Below are 15,458 nucleotides of genomic sequence, written 5' to 3' on the forward strand. Positions count from 1 at the left end.
TGTTAGGCCCTGCTGTGCAGCCACGTGGCGCCGTGTGGATACAACACTGAAAGTTTTTGGCCAATAGACTTGTCAGTAAAAGCAGGACCTGCTGTGAGATACTGGGGTGGGACCGAAATTGTGTTTTTTCAAGAAACTCTGAGGCTTGTGGCCTGGCTTAAACAGAGCCCAAGCAGTGTCTGTTGAACCAGGAGGGAGTTTGAAGGAAACGTGTGCCTGCGTTTGAGCTGCACCTTTGCAGTCTGGGAAGTGGTTGTGGGTTTTTTGACTCGGACTCCTGCAAGAGCCTGTTTGTCAGTTCCCTGCAGTGCTCCTCTCAGCTTGCTTTATGAAGTTCAAGTGATCCTCAGGCTACTGCAAGTCTCAGACCTGTGTTATCAGCCAGGGGCAAGCTGAGCAGCCTTGAGCAAAGTGGATGGGTTTGATCCTGGGAGAGCTCTCTACCTGTGGAGAGGAGGTTTCTGCCTACAAAGCAGGGATGGGAGGGTGCTGTGCAGAGCCCCAGGGCAACACTATCCCCTGCTTGCAAGAGTGGAAGGGGATTTGAGCCATAAACCACACTGTGGCACAAAGAAGCCATTTTAATTTCAGTCTCTGCTGGAGGCACCACATGGAAAAGAAAATGTGATTGGTATGAAAAGAAATGTTTGCGTTTCTAGGAGCAGAGACCTCCCAAATAATTAGTATCACTTGACAAACTGCTGTTTAAAATGCAAGTGGTTTAAGTGGTGCAGCTCAACAGGCATTTGTCAGAGCTGTGGCGTAAATGTGATCCCGGCTCTGGGTTGGTTCTTGCTGTAAAGTAAAGGAGATTTCTGGTAAACATCTTTTGCTTAAGGAAAATTTCTCCATGGTTTTATCTTTTCCTTGGTTGGATAACCTAAATGTTACAAACTGGACAAATGGCAGCTTGGTGGCAAGAGTGTTTGGGATACTCCTCTGGAAGGAAATAAATCCTGGATTTTATTTTCTGTTCATAAGACCAGGCTTTTGGTCAGAAGAAAGATAGAAATGTCTCATTTTCTTTAGCTTTTGGGAGGAGGAGAGTAAAGGAAAGGCTTTTGGGTGAGAGTTTTTAAAGCCATAGCTTCATCTCTGATCTGCCTATCTGCAATATTCACTGACTCATCTGAAAGTACTTTAAATAAAATCTTACTTTTCTCTAGGGCTGTTTGAAGACTAACTGAAGACATAAGGGTTGTTAAGAATTGGTATTTTTCAGAGGTTAAAAAAATGGCGGCTTATAAAGAGACTGAGATAAAAAAGAAAAAGTTAAAAAAAAAGTCTCTGGAAGATGGAAATATATGGCTTTGCACACCAAGTAGAATCAGATTATCAAATATAAAATAGAGCTTTAAGAATTTAATTGCTTTTACAAAGGCATCACTGATTATATGAATTTCTTGCAACTTGCAAGAGGAGAATTGCTCAATTTATTTTCTCATCATCTTAAACTAGTTCAATGCCATCCAGTTTTTTTTTCATCTCTGAAGGGTAAGAGGCTATCATTTGTGTTGCCTTCTTGTTTTACGATTCTGAGTGAGGTTATGTGCTTAGAAGGAATGCAGGGTTGGGTGTCCTGATGGGACTGGTCCCATACAGATCTCACATGGAACTGGAGCTACAGCATGGTAGGAGTTGCTGTTCTTCTTCTCTTAATCTCTCTGCACATCAGTGGCTTTGCAAAATTGGCCAAAGAGATCTTGATCAAGAAGCATGGCTGTGACAATGTTCTTGGCCAAACCTGTCTCCTTTCTGACCAGCCCAAGGCACTCTTGCTTGAGCAAGGGTGGCTGATTCAATATCTTGATACTGTGTCTCAGTACCTCAACACTTGGATTTTGGATGGTTGCTGACTATAAAATGGTTTTACTCTCTTTGGCCTGTGCTATTCTGTGTGTGGCTCCTAGCAGTCAGGCTGAAGTAGGAAAGTGGGCAGTGCTGTCTTTGGGATGCTACAAAGAATATTGCATCATGTTAGAAATTAATTCCTGAAAATGGAGATGCAGTGATTGCAGTTCCCTGCATCCTTCCTACAAGGTGTGCACTGGCATTTATCAAACAAAGGATAAAATAGGATATCTGCTCCAATGGTAAAAAGGATAAAATTCAGAGAAATGTCCTACAAATGTACTGCAGATAGATTTGAAAGAGTGCTGAAGTCATTCACCATGTTTGTGAGGGCTGACTGCAGCTCTCACAATGCTCTTCACCTGAGATCCTGTAACCTGAGCCATTTTGCTGGGAGATGTTTCTGTCCTGTTAGTTGCAAAGTGGCTACCTGACCTCTCTTTACCCACTCGTGAGTTATCCCAGAGAGACCTTTCTGCTCTGAACCCTCATACAGCAAAGCTGTTTCCTGGGGACTCCAGGTCATGTCTCATCCCAAGCTGATGGCAGCTTCAGACTGAGCAATGTACAAGCAGTTGCTCGGAGCTTCAGAAGCTCTTTAGCATTTGATAACTGGAATATTGTGAGATTTATTTGCTATATATATATATAGATATATATGACAATACACACTTTCCATCTTCTCTTAATGCTGTGCTTTGGAAAATCTATACTTTAATCCTTGTGGACAGACTTTATCAGTTTTGTCTTTAGTGATGTGGCAGAATCAGTAACATTGTGATACCATGGCTGGTACTGCTGACTCAGTTAGTGCAGAGTGGGGTGTGTAGTACTGTGTGAGCAGCTGTAATAAAGAGTAGATATGGGCAAATTACCCTTAATAACTTCAGTATTCCAGAGATTTTGAAGTGTACCCTCTGGGAAAAAAAAAAAAAAAAAACCAAAACAGATTGGTAGTGGTTTGGGATTTGTGCAACTTCAGTTTGATAACAAATATTTTGTGTTTTTCCTCTGTGTACTCTATTTACAGCAGTAGGTTCAGATTTTGAATTGAGATCGGCTTTTGGGTGCAGAAAACTAATCAGGGAGATGCTTCATGGCCCAGAGGTCTGGATTTGCAGACTCCAGTTCAACAGCTGCATCTCCCTGTGCTGTCAGAAAGAGCATCTGTCAGGGATGCAGTGTGGTCCTTATTACATTATAATTTAGTGCTCTGGCTTAGAAAAACAGGAGCAGTTTTGTTCTTATAAAAACCCCTGCAAACCCCTAAAAAACATTAAAGCTCCACTATCTTTCATAGCAGAAGAAATGCCCCTTATCTGAACACTGACTAAAGGATGTTACAATGTTTTTAAGCTAAAAAAAGCAAGGAAAATGGATGGATGAGTTGGTCTCCATACTTAATTGCTCCTTGCTTTTCTGAAATAGTGTATGTGTCTTTCCACCAAGAGAATAAAGTCCCCTGAGCCCTTCAGGCTTGTTTCCAGATCTTCAAAGCACTCACACTATGAACGTGGCTTCATCAGGAACAACGCTCTGACTCGTGTGGCATCAAATTTCTTCCTCTTTTCACTCTTATCAATACATCAATATGGAAAAATGCCCCTCTGCATGAATTGTAAAACAGTGTGCTGTTCCCATTCCAAGCTGGCTTGGTTTTCTAGCCCATCTCTCTTCCTTCAGCTATTTAGAAATGCAGGCAACTTTTCATCTTCATGATGTTCCTCCTGTGTCACCTGCTGTACATCACCCAGCTTCAGTCGATGGCAGCTGGTCATCTGTCAGGAAAGGTCATGCAAGTATACCTGCAGCAATATAAAATTGATGAAAACTCAATTATTGGGAAGTTTTTTCCTGTTTGTACACACTGATGTTAAATTTCAAAGCCAGAGATGGCACAACTTCCTTGGTGAGTTCTCACGGGAAACATTGGGGTACCTCCTCTACAAAAGAACTGACTCTGTTACCCAAGGCATTAGAAAATAATCATGACGGTTTGAGGGGGTTCTGTGAGGGCTTATAATGAAAGGGCTAGGAGCTTCTAGTTTGAAGTGTATTTTTGCCTATGCAAATCAGAGAAGAGTAGAACTAACTTCTATGTGCTGTTGTGGTGACAGAAGCAGTCACCTCCTGCCGTCCTCTGGGGAGAGGAATTGCACTGGCCATGAGTATGGAACAGCATGGGTCCTGACAGATTCTTGAAAATAACAGAAAATCAGATAAAACATACGCTTGCTTACAAAGTTGTGTTCCTCTTATTCCTATTTATTTTCTCATATGCAGCCTGTAAACACTTCTGGGCAGGACCCAGATTTGGCATGAGGTGGTGGCTAGCAGGTAGGATGACTTCTAAAGAAATAAAACAGGTCTGTGCGCTCTTGTCCTCAGGCAATAAGGATTCAACACCCTTGGTCTTCTACTGGCTGACCTATGGCAGCAAATGCTAAGGAAAGCAAGTTCCTGTATGGAGAGCTCCATCAGCTGTTTGCGGCAAAAGGTGAAGTGAGAACTTCATGGGTCTGGCATGGGAGTCGCTAGGCAGGATGGTGGAATAGTATTCACACTGGTTCTTTGAATAAGCACCAGAGATACTGCTTATTCTAGTTTAAATAAACTGTAACTTTATGGTGTGACTGGCTGGTGGAGTTTCATGTTTTAATTCAGTGGTCCAAGTTCAAGTTCTGGTCTGCTTAAGAAACAGAGTTATTTACTGGTAAAGGGTGTTGAAACTGGTGCAGGCGATGTGCTGCGGAGCCAGATGAGAGTGGGAAAGTCAGTAATTTAGATTCCACTTGTGACTGTGGTACAGAAAGTGCAGATTAATGAAGGAATGTGTGCATAGAGGGCCAAATTCTTGCGTAAAGGGAGAAATCTTGCCCTTTCTCCTGGTTTTGCCTCAGCAGTACTTATATTATTTGCCTGGAAAAAAAATATTTTAATGGTGTAGCGGTTAACACTTCTAATGCTACTGGAGTCCTCGCTGGTCTTGGCAAAAGTTCTTGTTTATAATTTCTATTTGTGCATTGAAGTAGTTGGAGAGCAGGGCTGGTGCCTTGCCCTGGGATGGGAGCTTTACATCTGGGCCCTTGTGCTGTCTCTGCCAGGTGCACTGGGAGTTTGAGAGGGTGATGGTGGGAGTCAGGCATGGAGCTCTGTGCTTTCGTCCCAGCAAGGTACCTAAAAAAATGCCATTTTGGTGACAAACTTTTGCTTCATTTAGTACCCAGTGCAAGTTACTTTGCAGAAATATGTTACAGATTAACTAGTGGTCTGCCAAAATAAATCCATCTCTTTATAACTCTGTGAGATTGGAGAGCCTTGGTTAATCACAGGGGCCTGTTGTGCTTTAGGAGACAGGGAGTTGTTTGGATTTTTTTTTAAATAAGAGGGTATGAAGCATGAGGAGAACAAACCAGAACAGTACAAGAGGCTGGGAAAAAAAAAAAAAAAAGAGGAGTAAACCTAAGTGAGGGAGAAATGCTGGATAAAGTGGGGCCAGTGAAGGAAGAGGAAGACTTGAAAGAGAGAAGTGGCTGAGAAACTTTAATAATTGTGACAAGAGAGGAGGAGGAAGAAGAAGGAAGGCATGACAGATAAAGCAGAGAGAAAGGTTGTGTGTTATGTGAGTTTTTCTGAAAAAGAAATGGACAAAGGAAGAGAGAGTGGAAAGGAAGTATTTTAAAAAAATTGTGGCTCCTATAATCCTGAATATTTAAGAGGATGTTAAATGTGGCCAAATAGTAATAATAAATTTTGACCTGCCTGATAAGTTGCTAGCTCAAATAACCCCTTACTTTAAGGATTTATTTGCTGCCAAACAGGAAATAAAGCCAGTGGAATCAATGTCTTTTGGGTCTAGTAAGTGCAGAGCAAGACTAGAGTTTCAGGTAATTTTTCCTTTGTAAGCACTTTCATATTCCATTTCACAAGAACACAAAACCCCCCTGCATAAGCAGCAGCCAGGTGACCCCTTTAGGACTGCTTTTGGACTTCATATTGAAAGCACATCTTTGACATTTGGGTAACTGATACAGATGGAAATAGTTTGGGCTCTGTTCCGACTAACAGCAAAGACAGCAGTGTAATTTTCTGATGCTGAAAAAGGGAATTTTCAGTTGATCAGAAATAAATTAAAATAGGAAAAAAAAAAAGACGTAGAAAAGACATACTGGGTGACAGTATTTCCACAGCTACCAGTCTACCAGTCTACAAGAAGGAAAGAGCAGTGACCTGAGTTGGGGAACATCGGCACATCAACATCAGATAATTTTGGCAAAAGATCACTGCACCTCACAAGTTTAAATATGGATGGGGTAAGGAGCTGCTCCTGGCAGTCATGCTCTCAAGAGACCCTGCAAGGAAAAACAGCAGGGGACTTTCAGGAGGAAGAGTGTGAACAAGAATGGTTTGAGCCCTGTGTTTTTAAACAAGACCACACACAAAATGACCCACCTATACAGTGTCTTGCAGTGACTCTAAATTGATGTTTTACATTAGAAAAAAGGCACACTCCAAGTGTAATTGTCATGTATGATGGAAGAAAAACTGCCATCTGGGAGTCTGTAGAAATGTCATTACAAAATAAAACTTCATGATGGGTGGTACTGAACACAATCTAAACTCTCCAGCTGGGTAAGAGGAGATGCTCTTCCACTGCTCTGCCATTCATCCCGGTGTGTGTCTTTCTTGATTGGAGGTGGTCTCTGATTAGGAGCTGTGCTAAACAGGACACTTGGGATATGGAAGCATCCTCCAGCTGATCATCCACATAAGCATAATTCAGATATGCTCCACAAAATACCCTGTCTCTTTCCACTGATGCAAAGAAAAGCATCCTACTGTATTGTAAATAGGCAGTGGGAGTAGCCTGATGTGGGTCTAATTCAGCATCTTGAGTCTAGGGGCATATTTTTCATTTTACACAGATACAACTCAAAGCAAATTCAAGTGCTTGAGTTCAGAACCACAGCTTCTCTAATTTTCTTTGCATGGCTTTGTCAGTAGGCTGCACCATTTCTACCATCTCTGGGGTTTTGGTTCTACAGATCCATTTACTTGTCCCTACTGCTCTTACGTTTGCTTTCTCCTGCTCTCTATTGCTCCCACATCCTTTCTAATCCTGACAAATAAATGAAGTTTAACCTTGATAGGTTACCTCTGTTTCTGGTGAACTCTCAGTATTCAGACTTTCAAGCTGTTACACTGTAGATGGAAAATGTGCCCAGGATAGACTTTCCATTAAACTGTATTTAAATTGGAAGAGAATGCTGGCACCTCAACAAGTATTCCAGAATTAGATCCCAAAATACTGAGGCTAGCTAATCTTTTGGAAGAACAAAAAACTCTTACTGATTTATATTTAGCAGGGGGAATGCATTTTAAAAACACAGCCTATATGAGGCCCCTTGAAGAAAACATCTTTTACATTGATTTGTAGTGCATGGAAATACTACACAGCCGTAAAATATTTGCACTTGGGCTCTGCTTTTATGTTTTCTTTTTTTTCTTTTTTTTCTTTTTTTTTTTTTTTTTTTCAGTATGAACAGTCATGAACTCTGTGAGAGTGGCTGCTCTGCTGGCTGTGGCTGTGCAGTGAGACAGGGCTGCCTGTGGGGCAGCAGCTTTGCTGTTCATCGTGGTTGTGCCCAGTGCTGCAGGAGGGGAAGGGGAAAAGCAGCAGTGCAGGTAGCACTGGTGGGAACATCCATTTTTTGTGAGGTTTTGGTTCAAAGTGGCTGCAAGTATTTGTGCTGTACCCTGGGACCTGTGTAGAGAGGGATGAAGGGCTGCTGGCCCTAATCTCAGCAGCACAGCTCTAAGCTGAATGTCTGCAGTGACTACTTGGGCTTGGTTTACATGATTATAAATCAGCAGGAATTCTGTAATCTTAATGAAAGCGTGACATGTTCTATGCATAGTTCTGATCTATACTAGGGAAATGATTAACTGGAGTTACAGTAGATGTGAGAGGTCAATGGTGTGTCCCAGCTGGGCAGTTTCTGGAAAAGGAGCTATGGCAAGAAGTGGGTTTGTTAATGCAGTGAGTCAGAAAAGTAAACATAACTTATAAATTATATGTAATCTTATGGCCAACAGTGTATCAGCTTATCTTTGAGAAGATAAGGATTATCAACAGAACAGAGCATGGAAAGTTCTGGGTGTTTTTCTTCCTTATGTCCCACCATCTGCAGCACAGACAGATCAGCCATCACCCTGGGCAAGCTGTTTCTGTTCCTTCTGAAGCAGCAGATATTAGAAAAGGAGAAGATTAACAAACTGCACATTTACAGGAGGATGATAAACAGAATTTTTGAAACATCCCTAGACTGTAAGCCTAACTAGACTTAACTTGCTTTCTTTTTTTAGAAGACATACATATATTATTACATTTCTCTGCTGACAGAGCCTACCTGATCACAGGTAGAGCAAAAATGTTCTAAATCAAGAAAGAAATCTTAGATGCTTCTACAGCATGGTTTTTTACTTTGATCTTCTAATTTCCTACCCACAACATCAACCTATGATAATAAGTTAGTAAGCTACAGTAAGAAAAGTAAAGTTGCAGTATCACCAAGATGCAAAGAGAATAAGGTCAGAAATGCCTCCCCACTGTCAAAAACATAATTATTGCACGTGCAAGTTGTTCCTGCCTGCGGATCAGAGGAGCTGCTGGAAGCTGCTGTAGGGAGGAGCGGCTGCTGCTGATGCAGGGATGTCAGTCCCCTTTCCATGGATTTGTCTGGAGCCTGGGGGTGCAGCTCCTAAGGCAATTCCTCCTGCCCAGCAACTTCCAGGGTGGCTGCTCACCCCCTCTCTCCTTACCTGGCAGAAGGGAGCATATGGCTGCTTACTTATGCTCTGCTGTTCTTATGTGCTTAGTGGGCTTATGGTCCAGAGGGGCTCGGGGGGATTTGCATGGGGAGAGGGCAGGGAGGGACCTGGAAAGGATCTGCATCCATGGGAAGTGGAGTGGTACCAGAGGTCTCTGTGCTGTGTCACGAGAGTAGCTGAATTTTTGGGAATGACTGATAGACGTTGAGCAAACAGTGCCTAATTAGGGACCAGGAGATGGTTAATGATTACACAGCATTGTAATTGAAGATATGGAATTTAAAAATTAATTTATAAGGGGAAGGCATTTCTTCTCAACAGCCTTATGTGTATATAGAACTATATTCACACTTCTCTTCTTGGTATCATCTATTCTTCAACAAAGAAAAGGGTATTTGGTATTGGTATTTTTGGAGTGCTTGCAGAGCCATCAGCTGGATTGCTCCTCCTGGAGATGGTGTGTTTGAGAATTTGCCTCCTCAGCTAAGTCCTGCCCTGCTGTCCTCTCCTTCTGCCTTTCCTGCATTTTGAGGGTCTTCCTCATCTTCCTTCCCTCATCTGGCAGAGTCTTCTCTAGGCTCTGCACACAGACATCTCATCTCTTTGTGTAATTTCAACAACAAACATTGGTTCAACCTTATCCTTCCTGTAGCCAATTAAGAGAATCACTTCTCATCTGTAGTACTTAAATCTACTTTTACCAGCCTAAACTTTTGCTCTGAGTATTTTGCCTTAAAACAAAAAAATACAGACAACTCAAGCTTATTATAACTGAAGCAGAGCTCTTATTCTCCTGTCACTCCTCAGCTCCTTTCATCTACTTTTTTCAAGCTTTACAAAAGTTGCCACACTCCTGACTCTTACTGATAGTCAGAGCCTCAGCATTGTCTTCAAGCAGGCTTTTGTAAAGCCTCACATCCAGCTTCTGACCAGGGACTCCTAAGTTGAGGTGTTCAGCTGTGCTGCTAAAAAAGCCCCACTCCCAGGTCACCGCCTGGCACTCCTGCAGAGGTTGCTGTCTGTGCACCCTGTTGGACAGGACATGTCTCTGCTCCTCAGCTACAGCACTGCAAGTGATGGAGGGCAAATGCACATCCCAGATAAGCAGAGACAGAGGAAGTGCCAGTGTCTCAGCTCATCCTCTGAAAAGCCCTCAAACACACGAGTATGAGTCTCGCAGATCCCACTTGCATCTATCCTATCTTCAGGACACAGACTTTCTCCTTTCCTTTCTGTTCTGAAGCTTTGATGTCATCTCTTCTGCCCTTGACAAACAAAGTCTTGTTGTGCTTGTATTTATTACAAATTTCACTTGTTGCACCTATTTTCCTGCCCTTTGTCCTTACTGTCATTTTTTGAATACCTTCCACTAACTTAATTTTTCTTTATGAAATGAAAGATCAGCTTCTTCACTTTGAGGGCTCCACACAAATTAACCACTCCCTTCCCACCACTTGTCAGTCAGGTTTGAAAGACGGATCCATTGCAGATCATCCTGCAAACAGCTCCAGCTTCTGCTGCCCAAGTTTTATACTGGCAGGGGAAAGGCTTCTCACAGATGCTGTAAAACCACCCTTGTTGTCTTTCATATCTTTTACTGTAAAGACAACTTGGACAACTTTGCATTTCAGGTTAAAAAAAAGGGGACTGGTATTATCTCCTTTCTTTTGCATGTGGTTTGTCTGCACCTGCCTCTTGTCTTGCAGTTTGCAATTTAAATGGAAAATCTTACCCCATGCAAGAGCCTCCTCACTTGATACATCTTGTCACCTCTAAAATAGCACAGATGAAAATAAGTTATGTTTTGGCTTTGACTTCTTTTGGAGTCTTGGATGGGAGTGCTAGATCTGACCAGCTGGCTGAGATCCACCTTGTAGATACTTCCCTAATTCACTGAAGTTTAACCCAAAACACTCCTTAATTTGGATTTAGCACTCTATGGTTAACCCTTTGCATTTCTATCATTGAATACCCCAACACTTGCAAAGCTATAGTCTCTTCCTGTGGAGAATCAAAGCTTTGCTTTGGCTTCTTGGTCATCTTGCCATGCAAACATGAGTTCTTCACTGTGGTGACAGCAATCTGACAGGGTCATTGTCATCCCACAGGCCCAGGGAGAGTTGGATATAGACTGGAGATACATTATTACTTACTCCCTCAAGAACAGCAAACATGTTTTTAAAGGCAGCGAAGATTTGCATTAATTTATGGTTCTCTTTCTTCTGTGCACAAGCCCTGGGTCAGGCTGCATGTGAGAAAACAAGGTTTGCAATCCCTTTCAAGTTTCCACTGGTGTTAAGCTAATGTTTATTTTTAGTAAACTGTATTTCAAATTGTGCTTTTAAGAATCCTTTTGCAAAGCCTAGCACAACAATTTCAATATTTTATCCTTCAGACCTTTTTATTAACAGATATAAGAGGGTATAAAGGTTCAGTGTAACTAGTTATGCTGTATTTCACTGATAATTTTCAAAAGTATGGGTCCAGCTCGAGACATGGCAAGGATTACAAGCATTCATCTCAGTTGGATTTTTTCTCCCTGTGCTGCTAACTAAGTACCCAGCTTTGGGAAGGCTGTGTGGATACTCCTTTAGGGCAGGCCTTTTCTGCTGTGCTGTGTGGGTGTCCCTGTCCCCACATCCACACATGGTTTCCTTTCCTTCCTTCTCAAAATCCTTCCCTTTTAAGTGCTTATCCAGTAAGGCCACCTGCCAGATAAAGCACTGCCGGCATCTCTTGATAAGGTAATAACTGAAACACTCTTCTCCATTCACAGTGTGGTGTTTGCCCTGCATGCTCGTTTCACTTTCCCTTGCCTGCAGCACAGGTGCCTCTGTCCCCACCCCAGGCCTCTCCTTCTCCCCAGGCAGACAAGGATATGTCATTTCCATTTGCCACTGCATGTCAGTCTTTGGGCTCTATTATAAAGTCTTGTTTTCTGTTTCTTTCAATTCTGAATGGCACTTATTTCACACGCTGTAAGAAATTTATCTTTAATACCTTGCAGTCAGTTTTGAATCTGAAGTGATTTTTACAGTATTCTCACAAGTGCCTGTAAAGATATTTTCAACTGGCAAAAATGTATCTTTTAAAAAATAAATCCAGACATTTCTTGCAGCATTCAAGAAATCCCAAGCCTTTAAGATTATGCCTAATGTTTGCAGAGCGTGAACACTTCTGGTGAAAGCCCCTATCAGGCTTTGATCTGCATTTTTCTAAGCTGAGAACTGCCAGTGTTGGCTTGTGTGTAGTGAGTTGTATGCAGGATGTTGTTAATGCCTGGAGATCCAGGAGACCAGGGACATGTAATGCACAGGGCAGGAGGAGTGTTCCAGCTTTGGGGAAACACTCTGCTTTACCAGACAGCTCCAAAAAGGATACTCTTAGCAGTGGGACACTGAAGGCAGAATGGTTCAGCTGGGTTGTGGTGTGGTTCATGTTAGCATCTCCTTCACCCTGGCTCACTTAAAGGTCTCAGAAGATCCAGTCCATGGCCCAGTGGCTCAGGGAAGCAAGTGGTACTTCAGCACTTCTGCTGTGCTCTTGGCAGGGCTTGTGGTATTATGGGGACGTGGTGTTCAGGGTTGAAACCCAGTGCTGGGTGCAATAGTTCAAACAGCATCCAGAACTGGGCATGGATGGAGAAATGAGGTCAAACCTAAGGAGTGAGCAGCTGCTGTTCTTTGTGACATGGAAGATGGAAAGCTGTACAGGGCTCCATGCTGCACCTCTGGGTTTGCAGCCCTTCAACACAGAGGCTGTTTTCAGACAGGCATGATCTTTCTCTTGTGACTTTTGTCACAAGATAGCAGTTTCAAAGGGGTGATAGCAGAGAGCACACCTAGTTTGCAAAAGTCTAGTGGTACTGGAAGGAATTCAACCTGCTGTTCTTTGGGGCATGAGTTGGTCTCTAATTAAAGAGGTTTTAGGCAGTACTGTGAGAAGATTCTGTCTGTGGGCCTGCTGCAGCTTGTGTTGTCTTCTGACCAGCCAGGACCACCCAGGCTGGTCTGTGGGGAAAGCCAGGGTGCACCACCCCAGGTCAGCAGTGACCTTTCCAAAGGGAAAAGGTCAGGCTCATGTGAGCTTCTGCATCCTGACCTCCTGTCAAGCTCGCCTTTCATACAGTCCGTTCCTCCCAAAGGTTTCCCTCTGTGACCTGCCTACTCAGGTTAACCTCTGCTTTTTCTCCCCACTCTGCAGCTCATTTCTCCTCCATGGGTGAGGAACAGGAGAAGAAAGTTGACATATTCCACATCACTTCTGGCATAAAAAAACTTCCAGTTGATTCAGCTCTCCCATAAAGCATTAATGAAAGACTTTAAAGGTAACAGCCCTGCTGTATGGCCTCTCTGGTCTGTTCTGAAGGAACAGCACTGTTGCTGAAAATGGGAGAAAAAATCCCAGCAAGGGGATGAGAAGGCCAGAGTGACAGATGCTGAAGTTGAATTATAATGTTCTCATCAGAAGCCAGCATTTTAAGTTCTGCTGATAGTTAATCACACTCAGCCTGAGGATGTGCTGTTACAGATTTTTGTAGCTACAAGCTAAGACTACCCAAAAGACTGGAAGGAAGAGAGTCTGGACTTTCTATTGCAAACCATGACTTATATTAGAGGTGCAACCATTATTTTGTAGTAGCTATAGAAATACATAGCAGTGAGCAATTAATTTGTGTTAAGAATATAGATAATAAGTTTCTATAGTTTGTGTGTTTGAAGAGTACTGTTTAGTGATGCATCTCTGCAGCAGAAACTGGCACATTCTTAAGATCATATTTGCTTTTGTAGCATCCTTCAATCTGTCACAGAATAGTCCTGTATTCTATTGGTACTCTGATTCCAAATGTAGGAGTAGTTCCTCCCAAACATATGTGCATGATGTAGTGTGTATGTGCACACAAGGAAGGGGAAGCAGATGACTTGTGTTCAGTAGAGTGGTTGTTTTGAGCTGGAACTGCTGCAGGCTCCCTGTTGAAAAGAAACGTGTCTGTCCATTTGTTCAGGAACAAAGCTGCTGTCGTGGCTGTGCTGATCCTGTGTCAAGTCTTTCTGTAGAGTCTTGAGTGGAGAAAGATGTAATTTCTTCCATCCTTCACAGCCTTTCTCCCTCTTACCTTTCCTCACTGGGATCATAGTGTGCTGGTCAATGCCTTCATGACATGTGGGATCTCAGCTGAGGTTCTTACCAGTGGAGGAGAGAGGAGACTGGGTGGGAGTCGTTGGAGGGATCCAGGTGGGTCACTGCTCAGTGGTGCTTCAGTGTGTGAAAATTAGCAATGTGTGTGCCTGAGCTGGCACGGGTGGACGGGGCACCCAGGCACATGGAGACAAAGATCAGTGGAGTTGCTGTTGCAAAGGAGGTGTGAGAGAAATGGTCAAGTTGTGTAGGAGTCCTCTGGAAGTGGAAGATTTGTTCCCTAGGTGTGACAGCTTTGATACAGCAACTTCACAAATGCTTTGCTCCAGTTTTAGAACCAATTCTTGTGTTCTCTCCTGGTCTGTGGCCTCAAGATGGCCTGTGATTTCAGTGCTGAGGTGCAGTCCCAGTGTCATGCTCTGTACTGTCAGATTGTCCAAACAGGAGTCTTCAGTATCTTTGCAGTTTTTTGCTGCAGAAGATGCTCTAAAATCCCTCAGTGGTTTACAGTTTAAGGATTTTTCTCCCTTTGTTTTGTTTTACCTATACTTTCTATGTGAAGTGCCTCTGTTTTTTTTTTTTTAATTGAAAATTTCCATATTTGAAGCCCTTTTTTCCCCATTCTGCTTTCAGATTCCATTGGTGGGTCGTTTTCAACGTCCTCCCACCGATGCCACCACAAGCAGAAGCACTGTCTCCCCATCCCACAATGTGGAACTTTGTCCATCAGCCCTCTGCTTTTCCATCCTCACACGAAGGGATCCCAGATCATCATGGACACAACACAGAAGGCAGTGAAGCGCCAGGCTAGCTTCTGCAATGCCATTACCTTCAGCAACAGGCCCATTGTTATTTATGAACAAGTCAGGCTTAAGGTGAGTAAATTATACCTTCCCTTTTAGCCACGGGATCTGCTGGGAGTGGATGCTGGGATGTAGGGGGCTTTGGTGCTTGCAGCAGAGCTTTAGTCCTTCCTTGAAAAGCACAGTAGTCAGACCTTGGCCTTAAAGATCTGCAATCTTCATTGGTAGTTCTGCTTTTGTCGCTGCAGTTCTTGGAGCCTTAGGTACAGACTGCTGTAGAAACTGAGAACAGTTGGGAAATCCACCTTCCAAAAGCACTTACATTGGTGTTAGACAAGTACAACAGATTAAATTGAGATTGCTTGGAAAGCCAGGAGATAAGAGGTCAAAAAGGACCTAGAAGTGAACGTTCTTGCTCACATGCTTGGCAGGAAAAACAAAAGAATTTGGAGGAAAGGATGAAAGGAGCAGTCAGTGTGATCACTGTTGCTGTCTAAGAAAAGGACCTTTCTGGCAGTCTGCTGACTGCTTTGTTGAATCAGTCACCTGATAGCATTAAGATCAGAAGAGAGAACATTGCAAGGATCACATTTTTCTCACTAGCACAGGCTGATTTCACTTCCTTTGTGTCTGTGGTAGCCTGGAGGACAGCGTTTGTACCCCTGGTACCACCATGCCATGCTGCAGCTGGCATGGGAAATGCAGCTCCTCTTAGACAACATGCCTCCATGAACACCAGGAGCTGCTTTCTGATGAAGAAATTCCTCCATGTCCTTAGGAACTGAAGCACTTTTGAGATTATCAGCATCTTAAGGAGCTTGGGACCCTTGAAAC

The 15,458-nt window shown here is 43.1% G+C and overlaps 1 protein-coding gene across 1 annotated transcript in view; it reads left to right on the forward strand.

Annotated features, from left to right (window-relative positions):
• Window positions 1-15,458, forward strand: part of NEURL1 (neuralized E3 ubiquitin protein ligase 1) — a 144,130-nt gene that overhangs the window by 68,659 nt on the left and 60,013 nt on the right. The window contains exon 2 of the mRNA XM_041415608.1: window positions 14,455-14,696. Within this exon, the coding sequence (XP_041271542.1) occupies window positions 14,455-14,696 (242 nt within the window). The remainder of the gene's footprint in view (window positions 1-14,454; window positions 14,697-15,458) is intronic.

Source organism: Onychostruthus taczanowskii, unplaced genomic scaffold, assembly GCF_017590055.1.
Source record: "Onychostruthus taczanowskii isolate IOZ18803 unplaced genomic scaffold, ASM1759005v1 scaffold5, whole genome shotgun sequence".
Lineage (NCBI taxonomy): Eukaryota > Metazoa > Chordata > Aves > Passeriformes > Passeridae > Onychostruthus > Onychostruthus taczanowskii.